At 43.1% G+C, this 23,631-nt stretch overlaps 1 protein-coding gene across 1 annotated transcript; it reads left to right on the top strand.

The window, feature by feature from the left end:
* The first annotated feature begins 135 nt into the window (after positions 1–135).
* Positions 136–19,556, top strand: LOC137317685 (NACHT, LRR and PYD domains-containing protein 3-like). The gene is made up of 9 exons (XM_067980854.1): positions 136–199; positions 6,363–6,529; positions 8,928–9,099; positions 9,205–9,270; positions 15,278–17,015; positions 18,570–18,656; positions 18,819–18,989; positions 19,131–19,298; positions 19,469–19,556. Exons 1-9 carry the CDS (start codon positions 136–138, stop codon positions 19,554–19,556), a joined length of 2,721 nt encoding a protein of 906 aa, XP_067836955.1.
* Positions 19,557–23,631: the final 4,075 nt, after the last annotated feature.

Raw genomic sequence — 23,631 nt, 5'->3', positions numbered from 1 at the left:
GATGGGAGAGGGGGTAATTGCTATCATGTTTAACAAGGCAATGTTCTCTTGCTCATTTTAATATTTCTGTCTAAGCCTCCGATTAATATTATATTTAATACAGAGTATTATAATCTGGGAACGTCTGTCACCACCATGGCTGAAGCTCCAAACAGGGGAGAAGATCCAACATCTTCAACAAGAATGAGAATTGACACAGGTAGGTTCAGAAAATTCTTCAAAATTGACTTTCTGTCCTTATAAAGAGTTCAGATCACGAACAGGAAACATCAGCTCAGACAGGAAGAGGTAACAGCACAAATGCTGTGTGGATAGAGGGAAGTGAGTGACCATCTAATGGGGCAGTGCAGTCACAGGTGGAGGCATCTCCTGAATACTGGAACTGTCCAATAGACTCCTGGTATTGGAGACTGTAAGGTGGATAGAGGCAGTGACTCAGAGGATGGTCTTCCTGAGTAACAGTGTGAGACCGGGGAGCAGGGGGACCCTAACCCTAACCCTAACCCGAGTGGGGCGGGGCTGAGAGGCAGGTGCGCACAGGAATAAGAGAGCGATAGTGGTGCAAGATTCTATCGTCAGGGGAATAGACAGGCTCTTCTGCAGTCTTGAACATGGCCCGAATGGCAAGTTGCCTCCCTGGTGCCAGAGGGAAGAATTCACAGGAACGGGTCGGGACCATCTCTGGGAAGAAAAGGAGAGCAGAGAATAGCCAAGGTCGGAACCAATAACAAGCTTAGAAATACGATTATGGAGTGAACATTAAGACCGAGGCAGTAGATTAAAAAACAAGGCCTCCAGGTTGTGAACTACGGATAGATTTACACTGGGCCGCTTCAGGAGGGAAATATGAGACAGGTCAATATGTGGCTGCAGGGCTGGAGCAGGAGGGAAGGGTTCACGGTTTTAGGACACTGGAGTGAGTTCAGGGAGAAGGGAAGGGACGGTCACGATCTGACCCGACCAAAAATGGTTTTACAGACTGGGTGAATGGAGCAGCAGAGAAGGGTTCACGGTCTTGGGGATCTAGAGTGAGTTCAGGGAGAATGGAAGGGATGGTCACGGTCTGAACCGACCAAGAATGGTTTTACAGAATGGGTGAATGGAGCAGGAGGGAAGGATTCACGGTTTTGAGGACAGAGTGAGTTCAGGGAGAAGGGAAGGGACGGTCACGGTCTGAACCGACCAACAATGGTTTTACAGACTGGGTGAATGGAGCAGGAGGGAAGGATTCACGGTTTTGGGGACTGAGTGAGTTCAGGGAGAAGGGAAGGGACGGTCACGGTCTGAACTGACCAACAATGGTTTTACAGAATGGGTGAATGGAGCAGGAGGGAAGGGTTCACGGTTTTGGGGACTGAGTGAGTTCAGGGAGAAGGGAAGGGACGGTCACGGTCTGAACTGACCAACAATGGTTTTACAGAATGGGTGAATGGAGCAGGAGGCAAGGGTTCACGGTTTTGGGGACTGAGTGAGTTCAGGGTGAAGGGAAGGGACGGTCACAATCTGAACCGACCAACAATTGTTTTACAGACTGGATGAATCGAGCAGGAGGCAAGGGTTTCAGCTGATATGACTGGAGGGTGGGGAATATTCAGAGGCGCGAGAGTTGAATTAATAAAATTGTTGGAGCAGAAACAGAAGATTTATGAAATAATGAAAAGTTATGAGCAAGAAGAAAGGAAGGAGGTGTTGAAGTAGTGAGAGATAAAGTTATTGTTTTGAAGGAGTGAGCGATAAAGTTATTGTTTTGAAGGAGTGAGCGATAAAGTTATTGGTTTGAAGGAGTGAGCGATGAAGTTATTGGTTTGAAGGAGTGAGCGATGAAGTTATTGGTTTGAAGGAGTGAGCGATGAAGTTATTGGTTTGAAGGAGTGAGCGATGAAGTTATTGGTTTGAAGGAGTGAGCGATGAAGTTATTGGTTTGAAGGAGTGAGCGATAAAGTTATTGGTTTGAAGGAGTGAGCGATAAAGTTATTGGTTTGAAGGAGTGAGCGATGAAGTTATTGGTTTGAAGTATTGAGTGATAAAGTTAATTTTTGAAGCAGTGAGAAATAAAGTTATTGTTTTGAAGTAGTGAGAGATAAGGTTATTGTATGACACAGTGAGAGAAGAAATTATTGTTTCGAAGCATTGAGAGATAAAGTTATTGATTTGAAGTCGTGAAAAATAAAGTTATCGTTTTGAAGTATTGAGAGATGTAGTTACTGGTTTGAAGCATTGAGAGATAAAGTTATTGTTTTGAAGTAGTGAGAGATAAAGTTATTGTTTTGAAGTAGTGAGAGATAAAGTTATTGTTTTGAAGTATTGAGAGATAAAGTTATTGTTTTTAAGTATTGAGAGATAAAGTTATTGTTTTGAAGTATTGAGAGATAAAGTTATTGTTTTTCAGTATTGAGAGATAAAGTTATTGTTTTGAAGTATTGAGAGATAAAGTTATTGTTTTTCAGTATTGAGAGATAAAGTTATTGTTTTTCAGTATTGAGAGGTAAAGTTATTGTTCTGAAGTATTGAGAGATAAAGATATTGTTTTTCAGTAATGAGAGATAAAGTTATTGTTCTGAAGTATTGAGAGATAAAGATATTGTTTTTCAGTATTGAGAGATAAAGTTATTGTTCTGAAGTATTGAGAGATAAAGATATTGTTTTTCAGTATTGAGAGATAAAGATATTGTTTTTCAGGATTGAGAGATAAAGTTATTGTTTTGAAGTATTGAGAGATAAAGCTATTGTGTTGAAGTAGTGAGAGATAAAGTTATTGTTTTGAAGTATTGAGAGATAAAGTTATTGTTTTGAAGTAGTGAGAGATAAAATTATTGTTTTTAAGTAGTGAGTGATAAAGTTATTGTTTTGAAGTATTGAGAATTAAAGTTATTCTTTTGAAGTATTGAGAGATAATGTTATTGTTTTGAAGTAGTGAGAGACAAAGTTATTGTTTTGATGAAATGAGAGATAAATTTATTGTTTTGAAGTATTGAGATATAAAGTTATTGTTTTGAAGCAGTGAGATATAAAGTTATTGATTTGAAGTAGTGAGAGATAGTTTTGTTTTGAAGCATGAGAGATAAAGTTATTGTTTTGAATTATTGAGAGATAAAGTTATTGTTTTTAAGTAGTGAGCGAGAAAATTATTGTTTTGAAGTATTGAGAGATACATTTATTGTTTTGAAGTAGTGACAGATAAAGTTATTGTTTTAGGTATTGAGAGATAAATTTATAGTTTTGATGTATTGAGAGATAAAGTTATTGCTTTTAAGTAGAGAGTGATAAAGTTATTGTTTTAAATTAATGAGAGATAAATCTATTGTTTGAAGTATTGAGAGATAAAGTTATTGCTTTTAAGTAGTGAGAGATAAAGTTATTGTTTTGAAGTATTGAGAGATAAATTTATTGTTTTGAATTATTGAGAGATAAAGTTATTGTTTTTATTTAGTTAGTGATAAAGTTATTGTTTTGAAGTTGTGAGAGATAAAGTTATTGTTTTGAAGTAGTGAGAGATAAGGTTATTGTTTTGAAGTAGTGAGAGATAAGGTTGTTGTATTGAGATAGTGAGTTAAAGTTATTGTTTTTATCTAGTTAGTGATAAAGTTATTGTTTTTTAGTCGTGAGAGATAAAGTTATTGTTTTGAAGTAGTGAAAGATAAAGTTAGTGTTTTAAAGTAGTGAGAGATAAAGTTATTGTTTTGATGTAGTGAGAGATAAAGTTATTGTTTTGAAGTAGTGAGAGATAAAGTTATTGTTTTGATGTAGTGAGAGATAAAGTTAATGTTTTGAAGTAGTGAGAGATAAAGTTATTGTTTTGAAGTAGTGAGAGATAAAGTTATTGTTTTGAAGTAGTGAGAGATAAGTTTGTTGTATTGAGATAGTGAGAGATAAAGTTATTGTTTTTACCGAGTTGGTGATAAAGTTATTGTTTTGAAGTCATGAGAGATAAAAGTTATTGTTTTCATGTAGTGAGAGGTAAAGTTATTATTTTGATGTCGTGAGAGGTAAAGTTATTGTTTTGTGGCAGTGAGAGATAAAGTTATTGTTTTGAGGCAGTGAGAGATAAAGTTATTGTTTTGAAGTAGTGAGTGATAAAGTTATTGTTTTGAAGTAGTGAGAGATAAAGTTATTGTTTTGAAGTAGTGAGAGATAAAATTATTGTTTTGAAGTAGTGAGAGATAAAGTTATTGTTTTGAAGCAGTGAGAGATAAAGTTATTATTTTGAAGTAGTGAGAGATAAAGTTATTGTTTTGAAGTAGTGAGAGATAAAGATATTGTTTTGAAGTAGTGAGAGATAAAGTTATTATTTTGAAGTAGTGAGAGATAAAGTTATTATTTTGAAGTAGTGAGAGATAAAATTATTGTTTTGAAGTAGTGAGAGATAAAGTTATTGTTTTGAAGTCGTGAGAGATAAAGTTATTGTTTTGAAGTAGTGAGAGATAAAATTATTATTTTGAAGTAGTGAGAGATAAAGTTATTGTTTTCAAGTAGTGAGAGATAAAGTTATTGTTTTGAAGTAGTGAGAGATAAAATTATTGTTTTGAAGTAGTGAGAGATAAAGTTATTGTTTTGAAGTAGTGAGAGATAAAGTTATTGTTTTGAAGTAGTGAGAGATAAAGTTATTGTTTTGAAGTAGTGAGAGATAAAGTTATTGTTTTGAAGTAGTGAGAGATAAAGTTATTGTTTTGAAGTAGTGAGAGATAAAGTTATTATTTTGATGTCGTGAGAGGTAAAGTTATTGTTTTGAGGCAGTGAGAGATAAAGTTATTGTTTTGAGGCAGTGAGAGATAAAGTTATTGTTTTGAAGTAGTGAGTGATAAAGTTATTGTTTTGAAGTAGTGAGAGATAAAGTTATTGTTTTGAAGTAGTGAGAGATAAAATTATTGTTTTGAAGTAGTGAGAGATAAAGTTATTGTTTTGAAGTAGTGAGAGAAAAAGTTATTATTTTGAAGTAGTGAGAGATAAAGTTATTGTTTTGAAGTAGTGAGAGATAAAGATATTGTTTTGAAGTAGTGAGAGATAAAGTTATTATTTTGAAGTAGTGAGAGATAAAGTTATTATTTTGAAGTAGTGAGAGATAAAATTATTGTTTTGAAGTAGTGAGAGATAAAGTTATTGTTTTGAAGTCGTGAGAGATAAAGTTATTGTTTTGAAGTAGTGAGAGATAAAATTATTATTTTGAAGTAGTGAGAGATAAAGTTATTGTTTTCAAGTAGTGAGAGATAAAGTTATTGTTTTGAAGTAGTGAGAGATAAAATTATTGTTTTGAAGTAGTGAGAGATAAAGTTATTGTTTTGAAGTAGTGAGAGATAAAGTTATTGTTTTGAAGTAGTGATAGATAAAGTTATTGTTTTGAAGTAGTGAGAGATAAAGTTATTGTTTTGAAGTAGTGAGAGATAAAGTTATTATTTAGAAGTAGTGAGAGATAAAGTTATTGTTTTGAAGTAGTGAGAGATAAAGTTATTGTTTTGAAGTAGTGAGAGATAAAATTATTGTTTTGAAGTCGTGAGAGATAAAGTTATTATTTTGATGTAGTGAGAGATAAAGTTATTATTTTGAAGTAGTAAGAGATAGTAATTGGTGTCGAAATGAAAACGAAGAATGATTAAATTTCCGACAAAATCGGAGGTGTGATTAAATGTTATGTCTGTGAATGTGCAAATAATTCCAAACACATTTGGAAATTCAGAAGCATAAGAGATATGATCCAGTATCTATGAGACCATATGGTTTTGGTTTACGAGGGACTCAGAGCAAAATCTTCCTGGTTATAACATTGAGATGAGCGATTAATGAAGATTCTTACATTGATGGTGTTAGTGGGAATGTAAGTGTACTGGAGGAGGATGTGGGACCAGAGTTTTCGATAACTGGACAAGGATTTGGATCTGACGCAAATAGCCAAATTGGAGAAGCGTCTGGACCCACAACTAATGCAGTTAAATGAAGTCAGGGAGGAAGCTTTGGATATAAAAACTGTGCTGATGGATTAAAAAGAGCCAAAGTAATGTCTCTGTTCAAGAAAGAGAGAAGGTAAACCGGGTAACTGGAGACCAATTAGTCTCTGTCAGCAGTGGGCAAACTCCTCGAATCTGTAATTCCAGGTCTAATTAGTGAACATTTAAAGGTGCAGGGGATGATCGGCGAAGGCTGGGACGGATTCGCTGTGGACAATTCGTATTTGACATATTTTAACATTATTTTTTAAAGAATTTTCTGTGCAGATCAATGGAATGTAGCACATGCGGTGTTTATGGTTTTTCAGAAGGTGTTTGATAATGTGCCTCACAGGAGGCTTCAGCCGTTTGGTTTAAGAGGAAACGTAACCGCCCGGATAGAATGTCGATAATGTGTTTAGTTTTCTCCATTTTTGTTCACAGATCCGAACACTGCAATCACTGAGTTCCTGACAAAGTACGACGATTACCAACTGTTCCAGTTGACAAAATTCTACCGGGACAGACTAGAACAGGCGATTGAAGAGGGGGTGGAGGGACTCAGCTTCGTATTGACGCATGAGAAACATTTCAGTGGACAAGAGTACCACGTAAGTGGGAGAGACACCGAATGAGTTTGGATTATTTAAACATAACATAACAGAACTGACAGAATATCACATCTTAAAATCATAGAATGTTACAGAACAGAAACAGGCCAAATAGGGAAGAAATGGATGAAACTACAAATATTTTGAATCTGAACCAATGATACGATGAGATGGAAATACCCAGCGGATCGCTCAGTATCTGTACAGAGAACGGACAGGGTAACAACAACTTGCATTTGTTCAGCGCTTTTTACATAGTGAAACGTCCCAAGGCGCTTCACAGGAGCGATTATCAAATAAATTTTGTTACCAAGCCACATGAAGACATATTAGGAGAGCTTGGTCAAAGAGGTAGGTTATAAGGAGTGTCTTTAAAGGAAAGGAGAGAGAGGTAGAGAGGTTGAGGGAGGGATTTCCAGAGTTTGGGCAAGGTAGCTAAAGGCACGGCTGCCAATTTTGGAGCGATTCCCGTTGGAGATGCGCAAAAGGCAAAAATTGGAGAAGTGCAGAGATCTGAGAGGGTTGTGGGGCTGGAGGAGGTTACAGAGATAGGGAGGAGCGAGGGCCAAGGAGTGATTTGAAAACAACGGTGACATTTTAAAATGGAGGCTTTGTCGGACCGGGAGCCAATGTCGGTCAGCGAGTACAGGGGTGATGGGTGATCGGACGTGGTGCGAATTAGGATACAGGCAACAGAGTTTTGGGTGAGCTCAAGTTTATGGATGGTGGAAGATGGGATGCCGGCCAGGAAAGCATTGGAACAGTGGAGTTTACAGGTGACAAAGGGATGGATTTAGTCTTTCCAATATTTAATTGGAGGAAATTTCCTCTAGACTCAACTATTCCAATGCGTTCCTGGGCGGCTTCACATCCTCTGCCTTCGGAAAACTTCAGCTCATCCAAAACGCTGCTGCCTGTACCCTGTCCCTCCGTAGGTCCCGCTCACCTCCCACTCCGGTGATAGCTCACCTATTGCTTCACAGTTTTCAAATGCCTTCAGTTTTGAATTCCCATCCTCCTGTTTAAGCCACACCAGAGCCTCGTCCCTCCCTATCTCTGTAACCTCCTCCAGCCTTACAGCCCTCCTGCGCCCCTAGAATTCTTTATTACTCTGGCTCTCGCATCTTGTACATCTCATCATCATCCAAGCAGTAGTGGTCCAGTGTTGGGAAATCTTTCTGCATTAAAGGCATTATATAAATATACGTTGTTACTGATGACAGTCCTGACTACACGAGCCCCATTGCTGGATATGTGCTCCCGGTTCCCGAGGTTTCATACCAACAGCGGATGTGCAGAAAACTGGGTGTCAGACATTTAATTACGAACTGAAAAGTGACTGATTTATTGGTCGGCTCTCCTCACTGGTAAATCAGGAGTGGTAATTTCTCAGACAGTTTCCCAGCTGATTCCCTCACTTTCGGATCGTCCCTTCTCTGTCACTTCAGTTCTGATTCGCTGCTGTTTTATTTTTAGGCAAATCAACAAATTATGAGAGCAGGAAGTAAGTGCGAGAAACAAGAGTATCATATTGTCAATCAGTAATCTCATGTCATGTTGGACACTGAAGGACAGAGAAAATTAGTGCCATTAAAACTATTATAGATTCTCAGTGATTGCTCACTGTCTGAGAGCGATATTGCTGATTTCTCTTTTAATTTCATCACTTTTTTCTGCAGTTAACGATTGAAGCAAGATGTTTACAGAATGGATCTATACCCGGCCAAGTGATTACTTTCTGTGTTCAATATGAACTGGGAGATCCAATCACAGAGCAGCTCCTTTCCTTCTCATTCTCAGTCTTTGTCTTTCACTCCACTCCTCAATATAAACTGGGAGATCCCATCACGGAGCAGCTCCTTTCCGTCTCATTCTCAGTCTTTGTCTTTCACTCCAATCCTCAATATAAAGTGGGTGATCCCATCACGGAGCAGCTCCTTTCCTTCTCATTCTCAGTCTTTGTCTTTCACTCCACTCCTCAACATAAACTGGGCGATCCCATCGCAGAGCAGCTCCTTTCCTTCTCATTCTCAGTCTTTGTCTTTCACTCCACTCCTCAATATAAACTGGGAGATCCCATCACGGAGCAGCTCCTTTCCGTCTCATTCTCAGTCTTTGTCTTTCACTCCAATCCTCAATATAAAGTGGGTGATCCCATCACGGAGCAGCTCCTTTCCTTCTCATTCTCAGTCTTTGTCTTTCACTCCACTCCTCAATATAATCTGGGAGATGCCATCACGGAGCAGTTCCTTTCCTTCTCATTCTCAGTCTTTGTCTTTCACTCCACTCCACTCAAAATAAACTGGGAGATCACATCACGGAGCAGCTCCTTTCCTTCTCATTCTCAGTCTTTGTCTTTCACTCCAATCCTCAATATATTCATTAATTTTCTTTACAGAAAATCACTGAGCTCGCGAAGGAGGGAAACAGGGCGGACAGTTCCAAACTTCTCCTAAATCTGGTGATGGAGAAAGGCTCTCGGGCCCGAAGGGTGATGTGGGAATCCTTTGTGAAAATGCACCACAGGTTACCCAAATTGGACAAAATACTGAAAGAGATTCAGGAACTTGGTACGTTAAAATCACACACTGAGTTCAATTTCAGATTGAAACACTGCAGAATTTATTATAATATTACACAGATCTGATTTCATGAAAGCTCATTGATTTAAACAGGTCCTGATCCATTTGATTATATGAACATCGGACGAGGTTTATCTGAAATACCCAGTCACCTGAAAGGTAAGTGATGAAATGGAGATTTCAAACCGTTTATTTCACTTCTGAGAATCAGAATGTTTGATTGTAGCATTTTATTTAGAGATTGTCAGAATCTGGGAATCAAGTTCAAAGGGTGGAGGAAACAGAATGAAGTTAGATTTTGATTTGCTAATAATCTTCAAATCATCTGCGCGATCCGCTACTATTCGCTGTTCTCAATTATTTGTAAATTTGCAGATGTTTTATTACTCCAGCTAATCCAGGTGCTGATTACTAACAGTTGTGAAAAAGCGTTCACACCTGGGAGGATCCTGATGCACTGAGAACCCCAAACACAACTGGCAGGATCCTGACACACTGTGAATCCCCATACACAGCTGGCAGGATCCTGATACACTGTGAATCCCCACACACACCTGGCAGGATCCTGATACACTGTGAATCCCCATACACACCTGGCAGGATCCTGATACACTGTGAATCCCCATACACACCTGGCAGGATCCAGATACACTGTGAATCCCCACACACACCTGGCAGGATCCTGACACACTGTGAATCCCCATACACAGCTGGCAGGATCCTGATACACTGTGAATCCCCACACACACCTGGCAGGATCCTGATACACTGTGAATCCCCATACACACCTGGCAGGATCCTGATACACTGTGAATCCCCATACACAACTGGCAGGATCCTGATACACTTCGAATCCCCATACACACCTGACAGGATCCTGACACACTGTGAATCCCCATACACACCTGGCAGGATCCTGATATACTGTGAATCCCCATACACACCTGGTAGGATCCTGATCCACTGTGAATCCCCATACACACCTGACAGGATCCTGATACACTGCGAATCCCCATACACACCTGACAGGATCCTGATACACTGTGAATCCCCATACACACCTGACAGGATCCGGATGCACTGTGAATCCCCAAACACACCTGGCAGGATCCCGACACTTTGAGCCTACAAACACACCTCCGACGTGCTGCCCAGATTTTCAGCGCTCACAAGTAAACAGCAGTGCCATGGAGAAATGTGAGGGAAAGACAATGTTCAGGGTAATTAGGAAGTAATGGGCTAGCTTCCTAATGTCAATGAAAGAGAGAACCTTATCGACTCAAAGAATAGTCCTTTAACTCAAGATTCTTTTTAGACCCGATGTAATGACTAATGGAAATATATTTAAATTTCCCAAACCTTCATTAGAGGAAATTCAGACCAAAATAAAACAAAGGAGTATAATTATTGGGAGAACAGTTGAAATGAACTGTGAATGTTTTCTGCTGAAACTTCAAACTGAGTGATGTGGGCAGTATTTCGAATCCTAATACTAATCGGTGATATGACAGGGCTGTTCTAAAAACACATTCAATCGAGATGTAAATTGGTGAAAACATTTTCACAATTTCTGAAACACAATATAACAGGAGACTGATGAGGGACAGGAAAAGGCCATTTGGCCCAATTCTACCTGTCCCTGTTCGAGAGATGACCCCACCGACCCCTCCTCTCAGTGTATCCATCGGAACACGTTCAATTATCTCTTGACCCAACTTACACTGCCCTTTAGTGTTCTTCCCTGAATTCCCTTCGTATTTCTGACTTTCAATTTTCTTCGTTATCAATTATTTCATTGATTGTGAGCCTGTTTCCTGCACGAATGTTGGGAATTCCATTGAAACATTTCAATACCGAAGTTTCTTGCCCAACCAAAATACATAAACCCCTTCACCCTTCCCTCAACCCGAAATCGAATTATTTGGATCATCTTTCTGATTCCCCTCTGTACCTTCAGAATTGCTGTAATCTTTACCTGTGCTTAGGTGACGAAAGAACTGCCGGTCATACTCCAGATAACCGACCCGAGTCCCGTTTCTAAAAGCTTCCCCAACGCTGAGGTTAAGCAGTCTAATATATGTCCGTTCACAGTCTGTCCCTCTCCCAATGCCCACAATATCCCAGATAACCAGCCCGAGGTCTGATTCAATAACAGTGGGAATTCTGTCCATTCACAGACTGTCCCATTCCCATTGGAAACAACATCCCAGATAACCGGGATCTTGGGTTCATGTCACACGACACGTAACCCCACCAGCGAACAAATGTTATCTGTTTATAATATAACGGGTCATTGGCTGCCTTCCTTCTTTCTCTCTCTTTTTTTTTTTGGGGGGGTTTGTATATTCGGTGGCCATTTAGGTGACCACCTCTCTGTCTGCTCACGGTGATTGCCTTGGCAACGGGCAGCAATCACCAGGCATTGTTCTGCGATTCACAAATGCGAAGGATTCGAAAACTTCATTTCCACAACAATTCACCTGAGGAAGGAGGAAGCCTCCGAAAGCTTGTGAAATTTAAAATAAATTTGTTGGACTATAAGTTGGTGTTGTAAAATTGTTTACAATTGTCAACCCCAGTCCATCACCGGCATCTCCACATCATGATCCAACAACAGTGGAACTTCTGTCCATTCACAGTCTGTCCGTCTCCCAATGCCCACCATACCCAAGATAACCTGACCAAAGTCACATACACAAACAGTGGGACTTCTGTCCATTCACAGTCTATCCCTCTCCCAGTGCCCACAAAAACCTTGATAACCTGCCCGCGGACAATACAATAACAGTGGAACTTCTGTGCATGAACAGTCTTTTCCTCTCACAGTGCCCACAATATCCAAGATAACTTGCCCGAGGTGTGAGACAATAACAGTGGTACTTCTGTCCATTCACAGTCTGTCTCTCTCCCAATGCCCATTATATCCCACGTAACCTGCCCGAGTTCTGATACAATAACAGTGGGACTTCTGTTCATTCACACTCTGTCCCTCTCCCAGTGCCCACAATATCGCAGATAACCTGCCCGAGGTCTGATACAAAGCAGTGGAACTTCTGTCCATTCACAGTCTGTCCCTCTCCCAATGCCCACAATATCCAAGATAACCTGTCCAAGGTCTGATACAATAACAGTGGAATTTCTGTCCATTCACAGTCTGTCCCTCTCCCAATGCCCACAATATCCAAGATAACCTGTCCAAGGTCTGATACAATATCAGTGGAACGTCTGTCCATTCACAGTCTGTCCCTCTCCCAGTCCCCACAATATCCCAGATAACCTGCCCGAGGTCTGATACAATAACAGTGGGACTTCTGTTCATTCGCAGTCTGTCCCTCTCCCAGTGCCCACAATATCCCAGATAACCTGCACGAGGTCTGATACAATAACAGTGGAACTTCTCTCCATTCACAGTCTGTCCCTCTCCCAAAGCCCACAATATCCCAGACAACCTGTCAAAGGTCTGATACAATAACAGTGGAACTTCTGTCATTTCACAGTCTGTCCATCTCCCAGTGCCCACAATATCCCAGATCAACTGTCCGAGATCTAATACAATAACAGTGGGACTTCTGTTCATTCACAGTCTGTCCCTCTCCCAGTGCCCACAATATCCCAGATCACCTGTCCGAGATCTAATACAATAACAGTGGGACTTCTGTCCATTCACAGTCTGTCCCTCTCCCAATGCCCACAATATCCCAGATAACCTGTCCAAGGTCTGATACAATTACAGTGGAATGTCTGTCCATTCACTGTCTGTCCCTCTCCCAGTGCCAACAATGTCCCAGATAACCTGCCCGAGGTCTGATTCAATATCAGTGGAACTTCTGTCCATTCACAGTCTGTCCCTCTCCCAGTGCCCACAATGTCCCAGATAACCTGCCCGAGGTCTGATACAATAACAGTGGAACTTCTGTCCATTCACAGTCTGTCCCTCTCCCAGTGCCCACAATATCCCAGATAACCTGCCCGAGGTCTGATACAAAGCCGTGGGACTTCTGTCCATTCACACTCTATCACTCTCCCAGTGCCCACAATATTCCAGATAACCTCCCCGAAGTCTGATACAATAACATTGGGACTTCTGTCCATTCACAGTCTGTCCCTCTCCTTGTGCCCACAATGCCCAGATAAACTGCCCGAGGTCTGATACAATAACAGTGGAACTTCTGTCCATTCACAGTCTGTCCCTCTCCCCGTGCCCACAATATCCAAGATAACCTGCCCGAGGTCTGATACAATAACTGTGGTACTTCTGTCCATTCACAGTCTGTCCCTCTCCCCGTGCCCACAATATCCCAGATAACCTGCCCGAGGTCTGATACAATAACAGTGGAACTTCTGTCCATTCACTGTCTGTCTTTCTCCCAGTGCCCACAATATCCCAGATAACCTGCCCGAGGTCTGATACAATAACAGTGGGACTTCTGTCCATTCACAGTCTGTCCCTCTCCCAGTGCCCACAATATCCCAGATAACCTGACCGAGGTCTGATGCAATTGAAGTGAAACTTCTGTCCATTCACAGTCTGTCCCTCTCCCAGTGCCCACAATATCCCAGATAACCTGCCCGATGTATGACATAATAACAGTGGAACTTCTGTCCATTCACAGTCTGTCCCTCTCTCAGTGCCCACAATATCACAGATAACCTGACCGAGGTCTGATACAATAACATTGGAACTTCTGCCCATTCGCAGTCTGTCCCTCTCCCAGTGCCCACAAAAACCCAGATAACCTGCCAGAGGTCCAATACAATCAGCGTGGAACTTCTGTGCATTAACAGTCTTTTCCTCTCCCAGTGCCCACAATAACCCAGATAACCTGCCCGAGGTCTGATACAATATCAATGGTACTTATGTCCATTCACAGTCTTTCTATCTCCCAATGCCCACAATATCCCAGATAACCTGCCCGAGGTCTGATACAATATCAATGGTACTTATGTCCATTCACAGTCTTTCTATCTCCCAATGCCCACAATATCCCAGATAACCTGCCCGAGGTCTGATACAATAACAGTGGAACTTCTGTCCATTCACAGTCTGTCCCTCTCCCAGTGCCCACAATATTCCAGATAACCTCCCCGAAGTCTGATACAATAACATTGGGACTTCTGTCCATTCACAGTCTGTCCCTCTCCCTGTGCCCACAATGCCCAGATAAACTGCCCGAGGTCTGATACAATAACAGTGGAACTTCTGTCCATTCACAGTCTGTCCCTCTCCCCGTGCCCACAATATCCCAGATAACCTGCCCGAGGTCTGATACAGTAACAGTGGAACTTCCGTCGATTCACTGTCTGTCTTCCTCCCAGTGCCCACAATATCCCAGATAACCTGCCCGAGGTCTGATGCAATAACAGTGGAACTTCTGTCCATTCACAGTCTGTCCCTCTCCCAGTGCCCACAATATCCCAGATAACCTCCCCGAGGTCTGATACAATAACATTGGGACTTCTGTCCATTCACAGTCTGTCCCTCTCCCTGTGCCCACAATGCCCAGATAAACTGCCCGAGGTCTGATACAATAACAGTGGAACTTCTGTCCATTCACAGTCTATGCCTCCCCCAGTGCCCAAAATATCCCAGTTCACCTGCCCGAGGTCTGATACAATAACAGTGGAACTTCTGTCCATTCACAGTCTGTCCCTCTCCCAGTGCCCAAAATATCCCAGATAACCTGCCCGAGGTCTGATACAATAACAGTGGAACTTCTGTTCATTCACAGTCTGTCCCTCTCCCACTGATACCCAAAACCGCATTTCCCATTTCCACAAAAGGTCAGCAACACTGACAGTTTCAATGATTGATCCATTAGAACCTGCACTGTTGGATAACCAGGATGATGTGATGATTTGTAATGAGATTTCTATAGTACAGGGCAGGGCTGATCGTATTAACCATCAGAGGGAAAATATCACCTTCATAGAAATCTCCATGTTCAGTAAGTATTAGAATCAGGTGAGGATTTGAAACTTCTCCGAGCCCTTGTTCACCTTCAAGCGAGGTTTTCAGCAACTGAGTTTAATTTCCTGCTCACACCTCGTTTGAAGCTGGGAATTCAATCTCGGAACATTTCACTGAATAGTAAAGTGAGATTGAGAATTTGTTTTTATGTCAATGCAACTGACATTGAGAACCACTTTCTGTCTGTTCTAATTGAAGATGTTCAACAGAAACACAAGGAAACACTCCGGGTCCAAACTGAAACACTGAGAGTGAACACGATCCTAATAAAGGAGAAGGTTAAGATATTCCAGCTGGTCACTCTATACACTGAGCTAACGGTCATTTCTACTGTTCGAGATCGGAAACTTGTCGAACATGAACTGCTGGCAAGAGGCCGAGACCATGAAGAGTGGAGAGAGAAACATCTCCGGAGAGAACTGGAAAAAATCCGAACTGATCAATTGTTCCAGAGCAGTTTTTCCCAGAGAAAATCCAGATCTGGGAGTTCAGCAGCAGTGAGCGGAGTCGCGGGGATTGGAAAAACAACAATGGTACAAAAGATTGTTTATGATTGGGCCACTGGGAAAATATACCCACACTTTCAATTTGTTTTCAGTTTTAAATTCCGGGATTTGAACGCGATTAACTGCAGAATAAACCTGAGGAATCTGATACTGGATCTGTATTCTTACTTTGGGAATATTCTGGGAGAGCTCTGGAAGAACCCAGAGGGATTACTGTTTATATTCGATGGTTTGGATGAATTCAAGGACAGTATCGATTTTGCTGACAATCGGAGAAATACAGAGGCTGATTACATCTGCACAGATCCTGAAGACTGGTGTGAAGTGTCTGACATTGTGTACAGTTTAATACAGCACAAGCTGCTCCCAGGATGTTCAGTGCTAGTGACCAGCCGCCCCACTGCACTTCATGTATTGGAAAAGGCTGAGATCAGTGTCTGGGCTGAAATCCTGGGATTTGTTGGTGAGGAACGGAAGGAATATTTCAACAAGTATTTTGAAGATCAGGCGGTGGCAGCAGCTGTTTTCAAACATGTGAAGGAGAACGAGCTCCTGTGCACCATGTGTTACAACCCTTCCTACTGCTGGATCCTCGGTCTGTCTCTGGGTCCCTTCTTCACACAAAGAGACAGGAAACAGCAGCAAGTTCCCAAGACCATCACCCAACTATATTCCTACTATATTTACAACATTCTGAAAAACCATGGCCGAGAGACTGAATCCCCCCGTGATGTGTTACTGAAGATCGGTGAGATGGCCTTCACTGGAGTCTCCGAGAAGAAGATTGTGTTTAGAAATGGAGATTTGATCAAGTACAATCTGCATCCTTCCCAGTTCCTGTCTGGGTTCATGATGGAACTTTTGGAGAGAGATGATTCTGCCCAGAGTGTGGTTTACACATTCCCGCACCTCACCATCCAAGAGTTTGTCGCCGCACTCGCACAATTCCTGACTCCAGATCCAGGGGACATCCGGAAACTCGTCAGTGAAGCCCACAGCAAGGAAGATGGGCGATTTGAGATATTTCTCCGTTTCGTTGTTGGTCTCTCCTCCTCACAGTCAGCTCGGCCTCTGGAGGAGTTTCTGGGTCCATTTCTTCATCAAATAATCTGCGGAGTGATTGACTGGGTTAAGGAGAAGGTTGAAGGAGAGATTAGAAACACAGGGAGTGAAACTGGTAAAAGGAACCTCCTGAACACATTCCACTACCTGTTTGAGTCTCAGAATCAAACACTGGCTCGGGTCACAGTGGGATCTGTGGAAACACTTACATTTAGTGGATTGCGACTGACCCCGATTGACAATGCGGTGCTGTCTCACGTCATTGGACTCTGTGATAGAATAAAAGTCCTCGATCTGGAGAACTGCTCCATTCAGAGTGAAGGACTCCAACGGCTGGGACCCGCACTGCACAAATGCCAGGTGTTGAGGTAACTGTTTATTTGTCTCTAACTGTTCGGCCAATTGTGGAATAGTCAAGGATTGAATTGTTGCTCCGTCATGAAGGGAAACAAACAGTTCAGTTAAACCAGAGAGAAGCAGATTCAACACAAATATGACAAATTATAAGAGGATCGGTTAGTAATTCCCTGAGGACTGGAGAATCTAAAATGGATCGTTGTGAACAAGTGGGGATTTTACAGTCTTTATCGGATCAGTAAATACAGGTCACTGAAAGAGTCTGATAATTTAATTGCAATAAATGATATTTATTGCTGTTTTTCTCACTGCCTGAGATATGTCCATTGAAGAGACTCCTTCTCACTGTTCCTGACACGGAGACCGACACTAACTGCAGCAGTCTGTGTGTCGGAGCATCCCACCCTCTTACCGAGGTGTGGGGACAAGTGACAGTCACCGGACTGTCAATGTGTGTTGGAGAGGGAAGCAGAAACACCAAACATTCAGTAACAAAGAGCAAAACACAGATTTCGGGCAGTCAACCGTCAGTGGGCGAGCTGAGCTTTCCCCGCAGGACGTCAGTAAGTTACCTTAACTCATCAATGACACAGCCCTTCACACTCTCCAATACATCCACCATCTCTTCACCCAGCTCGCAGCACTCGTGCCTCTGAGTCAGAAGGTCGTGGATTCAGGCCCCTCGCTCATTAATCCAGGCCGACATTTCAGTGGGATTTGGGAACGAAAATCTGCCGGTAAAAATGTTCCAATCTGACGGGTTGTGGGGTATTAGCCAGGAGTACAGACACACACCGGCCAGCGGTGGGGACCCACACACAGCGGGAGGCTCCTGGGTTAACTAGGGGCAGTGAACCCGGGAATTTCCCATAATCTGCCCCCTGTGTGTGAGGTCCCGCTCGGGGAGGGAACTTCAGAAAATCCCCCAAAAACTGAGTAGCCCGTTACACCTGAAATAAATGTAGAGTCAGTTTAATGGGAATAAAGAGAGAGACTCCCCTCCCCTATAAACTAGGAGTACAGGGGTATATAAAACTTGTAACAGGACAGAATAAACTCTCCTTGTTACATGAAATCCTGTGGGACGGACTTTACAGCAGCCGTTAGCGTCGTTTCACAATATAACTCACCCCGAGATATTATACAGATTAATATAATACTGCATAAAGTTAAGGTAATCACCGCTTTATCATTTAATTCATCGAAAATCGCCCCATTCCCTTCAAATCTGGGATTCAAGGAGCAGCAGAAATGAGACAAGTTTCCCCAAACATGAAGGGACAGGTCACTGACCTCCAGGAGGGTAATTCTGATCATCGGGGAATGAGACCGGACTGAGGGACATTTAAAGGCTTCACACAAACAGCAGTTTATTTAATGATTACATTTACTGACAGTCCCTGAATTATGGGGAGTTGGGCAGAGTAAGATTCATAGTCAGTGACAGGGAAATCTGGATTTGATTTCCTGAAGATTTTTCAGTGTTTCCTGGAATATCAGAGAAAAATTGTCAGATCGGGGATTGGATTCAGTTTGTTTCTCACTCTCTGTCCGTTTGTATTCAGACTGGGGGGCAATGAACTGGGAGATTTCGGAGGGAAACTACTGTCTGCGGCTCTGAGGAACCCGGACTGTAAAATACAGAAACTGTGGTGAGTACCAGACTGTGTGAGATTGTGTTTATAATAACTGGATGCTGAACAGGATACATTAATGTCAGTATAAGCAATAATAATTCAATAAATACTGAGAATTTACTCTGATTCCTATTATCTCTGCTCATATCTGTCTCTCTCTCTCTCTCTGATCTCCAGGTTATGGGATAACGATCTCACAGAATCTTGTACCGAGGGTCTCTCCTCCGCTCTCAGTACAAACCGGTCACTGACGGTTCTGAACCTGGGTAACAATAAACTGGGAGATTCAGGAGTGAAACGACTGTCTGCGGCTCTGAGGAACCCGGACTGTAAAATACAGAAACTGGAGTAAGTATCAAACTGTGAGAGCTTGTGTTTATATTAACTGGATGTCTGAAACTGTACATTATTATTAGTATCAGTAATAATGTTATTAATAAACACTGGGGATTTAACCTGATTCCTGTTATTTCTCTCTCTGATCCCCAGTCTGTATGATGTCGGTCTCACAGATTCTGGTACCGAGGATCTCGTCTCCGCTCTCAGTACAAACCGGTCACTGACGGATCTGAACCTGGGAACAAACTTCTTCAAAGACCGATCTGTCCCCGCTCTCTGCTCCCTCATACTGATCTGCAGGAGTCTGGAGCGGATCGGGTGAGTGTTTGTGTAATGTTCAATGTAATAAATAAAATATCAATGGGATTCAGTCCCTTTCATGGGTAATATTTGTCTGTAATTATTATTGAAATATTAACCCCAGTCTCCCTGTTATTTACACTGTTTTCAATTTGTTTATTTCCTGTTTAATCTTTAATCTCTTTCAGTCTGGGGGGGAATCAATTCAGTCCAAACGGAAAGAGACACCTGGAATCACTGCAGGGAACCAGACCCGGACTGAGAGTGAAAGTGTGAACATTTCAATTTATAACCATCCTTGGTCTCATTATATGAACATTTCAATTAATAACCATTCCTGGTCTCATTATATGAACATTTCAATTTATAACCATTCCTGGTCTCATTATATGAACATTTCAATTCATAACCATTACTGGTCTCATTATATGAACATTTCAATTTATAACCATTCCTGGTCTCATTATATGAACATTTCAATTCATAACCATTCCTGCTCTCATTATATGAACATTTCAATTTATAACCATTCCTGGTCTCATTATATGAACATTTCAATTCATAACCATTACTGGTCTCATTATATGAACATTTCAATTTATAACCATTCCTGGTCTCATTATATGAACATTTCAATTTATAACCATTACTGGTCCCATTATGTGAACATTTCAATTTATAACCATTCCTGGTCTCATTATATGAACATTTCAATTTATAACCATTCCTGGTCTCATTATATGAACTTTTTTGGCCGATTCTCTGTCCCTCCCCTTTAACCGGCCGCGCTCCAGGTTAAAATCCCAACGGCCCTTGAACGGTTCCCAGCTCGAGCTGAGCGAGCGTCGTCTCCCATTGTGACGTCAGAGGCCCAGCGACAGGGTCACGAGACTCAGTCACCCGGTCCCCCAGCGCTGATTCTGCCGGATATCCGGGGCTGGATGGTCCCCAATGGGGCACTGGGTCAATGTACAGACAGGAAGGGCCCAGGGTGGGGCTCAGTCTGGGCTGCAGTGGGACACTGGGTCAATGTACAGACAGGAAGGGCCCAGGGTGGGGCTCAGTCTGGGCTGCAGTGGGACATTGGGTCAATGTACAGACAGGAAGGGCCCAGGGTGGGGCTCAGTCTGGGCTGCAGTGGGACATTGGGTCAATGTACAGACAGGAAGGGCCCAGGGTGGGGCTCAGTCTGGGCTGTAGTGGGACACTGGGTCAATGTACAGACAGGAAGGGCCCAGGGTGGGGCTCAGTCTGGGCTGCAGTGGGACACTGGGTCAATGTACAGACAGGAAGGGCCCAGGGTGGGGCTCAGTCTGGGCTGCAGTGGGACACTGGGTCAATGTACAGACAGGAAGGGCCCAGGGTGGGTCTCAGTCTGTGCTGCAGTGGGATACTGGATCAATGTCGAGACAGGAAGGGCCCAGGGTGGGGCTCAGTCTTGGCTGCAGTGGGTCACTGGGTCAATGTGCAGACAGTAAAGGCACAGAATGGGGCTCAGTCTGGGCTGCAGTGGGACACCGGGTCAATGTACAGACAGGAAGGCCCCAGGGTGGGGCTCAGTCTGGGCTGCAGTGGGACACTGGGTCAACGTACAGACAGGAAGGGCCCAGGGTGGGGATCAGTCTGGACTGCAGTGGGACACTGGGTCAATGTACAGACAGGAAGGGTCCAGGATAGGGCTCATTCTGGGCTGCAGTGGGGCACTGGGTCAATGTACGGACAGGAAGGGCCCAGGGTGGGGCTCAGTCTGGGCTGCAGTGGGTCACTGGGTCAATGTCCAGACAGTAAAGGCCCAGAATGGGGCTCAGTCTGGGCTGCAGTGGGACGCCGGGTCAATGTACAGACAGGAAGGGCCCAGGGTGGGGCTTAGTCTGGGCTGCAGTGGGACACTGGGTCAATGTGCAGACAGGAAAGGCCCAGGGTGGGGCTCAGCCTGTGCTGCAATGGGACACTGGGTCAATGTAGAAACAGGAAGGGCCGAGGGTGAGGCTCAGTCTGGGCTGCAGTGGGACACCTGGTCAAAGTTGGATGAATGTTGATCGGAACACCAGGGGACTCCCCATCTCTTCTGGTGTTCATGTCGCTGGATCTGTTCCGTCCACTGAAACAGACAAAGTAGGCCCTGGTTTAACATCACATCGGTGAAAGCAACAGTCAATGGAGAATATCATCAGGCAGAGTGGAAAACGAGATGCCAATTCGCTATCGCCCGTTTTGCTCTAACGCCCGAGGTGAATTTATTCTCTAATCTATTCTCTAGCCTGGCGATCGAATGGGGTTAAATTATCAGATATCTAAATAGTGAATCCAAAATTAATCTCACCGATCCGCAGTCGTGTCAGATACTGATCTGAACTATAATGTGATAATCAGTGATCCAGCCAATGCTGAATTACGGTGATACTCTCAGCTGCTTTAACAATCAGTTGTTCAATGTGTTAAGTATCTGCATAATAATTATGTTATTAAAATTGCTGGATGACCCTTTCCACAACTGTTTTATGTACTTATTATTGGTGTACTCAATGTTTAAATCATCATAATTATGAATGCCAAGTCAATAAATCGCTGTTGTCCATGATTTTCTCTCTGACTTCTTTGAAGATTTGGTGAGAAAGCGTTCATCCATTCACTCAGTTGCTTGTGGGTATCCAAATTAATGGTCGGTGAGATGAACTCATTCAATCTGAACAGGGTGATGTAAGACAGTTCAGTGAGCAATATTAGGCATCATTCATTTCTAGACATAGGCCACATTCGAACAGGAACATGTTAAACCGAGTCCCCAAAACCAGGGCCCAGAGAGGAAATTAAACCCCAGGGCAATTAACAGACCGAACTCACGTTGGCCTTGTTTGGGTGCAGCCTGTGGAGGAGACCTCGGTCGGTCCCCTCTGAGGGAGGACTCGGTCGGTCCCCTCTGGGGGAGACCTCGGTCGGTCCCCTCTCGGGGAGGCAATAGGCACCCCAGAGGGATCCCAGAGTGGCAGTCTTTATATTTTGACGACGACGACAACAACAATAACAACAACAACCCTCATTCATTATATATAGATATATGTGATGAATACAAGTTGTTGTTGTCGTCGTCGTCGTCGTCTACATTTAACGACTGCCACTCTGGGATCACTCTGGGGTGCCTACCTCCGTACTTTCCGCTATTTTGTCCAAGATGCCGCCGTGCTGGTCGTGTGCAAATACATATATATGTATAGATGTAATTGCACATGACCAGCACGGCGGCATCTTGGACAAAATAGCGGAAAGTACGGCGGCCATCTTGGACAAAATGTTGGAAAGCACCGCGCAGAGTGTCCGCAGTGATACCACAGTGACCGCAGAATCTCCCAGTGAAATCTGTGACCCCAGAGTGCACCTTGGCCCACAGATTGATCCCAGAGTGCACCCAGGGATCCCAGAGTGAACACAGTCACCCCACAGCGATCCCAGAGGAAACTCGAGGATCCCAGAATGCAGCCATTCACACCACAGAGATCCCAGAGTAGCAGGCTTTATATTTCGATCAACACCACAACAACTACTACTACTACAACAACTTGCATTTAAAACATATATATTTGCATTTACGCACTGCCCGGATGACTGTAAGTACGGCAACCATCATGGACAAAACGAGGGTATGTGCAGCGGCCTTCCTGGTTATAATGGCGGCAATAACGGCGGCCATCTTGGAAAAAAAGCTGCAAGTATGTCGGCTATCTTCGAAAAAATGGCGGCAAGTACATCATTAATCTTGAACATAATGGCCGTATGTTTTGCGGCCATGTTCGATAAAATGGCCGTCATTGTGGGAGCCATCTGGGATAAAATGGCAGCATATCGTGCAGCCATCTAGGACAAAATGTCGTCAACTACTGCCGCCATCGCGTCATGTATGGTGGCCATCTTGGACAAAATGGTAGCAAGAACGGCCGCCATCTTGGACAAAATGGCGGCATGTACGGCCACCGACATGGAAAAAATGGCAGCCAGTGCGGCAGCCATCTTGGCTAAAATGGCGGCAACTATGCAGCCATCTTGGACAAAGCTTCTAAAATTACCATGCGGACTGTCGACAGTGATACGACAGTGTTCGCAGAATGTCCCAGTGAACCTAAAATGCACCTAGTCACCACAGAGTGATTCCAGAGTGCATCGAGGGATCCTAGCATGCACCCAGTCACCCCAGAGTGATCCCGGATTGCACGTAGTATCCCAGAGTGAATCCAATCAGATCAGAGTGGTCCCAGATTGCACCCAGGGTTCCCAGGTTACATCCATTCAACCAGAATGATCCCAGCGCGCACCCAGTGATCCCAGAGTTCACCCAGTGACCCCAGAGTGATCCTAT

Source organism: Heptranchias perlo, unplaced genomic scaffold, assembly GCF_035084215.1.
Source record: "Heptranchias perlo isolate sHepPer1 unplaced genomic scaffold, sHepPer1.hap1 HAP1_SCAFFOLD_63, whole genome shotgun sequence".
Classification (NCBI taxonomy): Eukaryota; Metazoa; Chordata; class Chondrichthyes; order Hexanchiformes; family Hexanchidae; genus Heptranchias; species Heptranchias perlo.
This window is presented reverse-complemented; position numbering and strand designations above follow the sequence as displayed.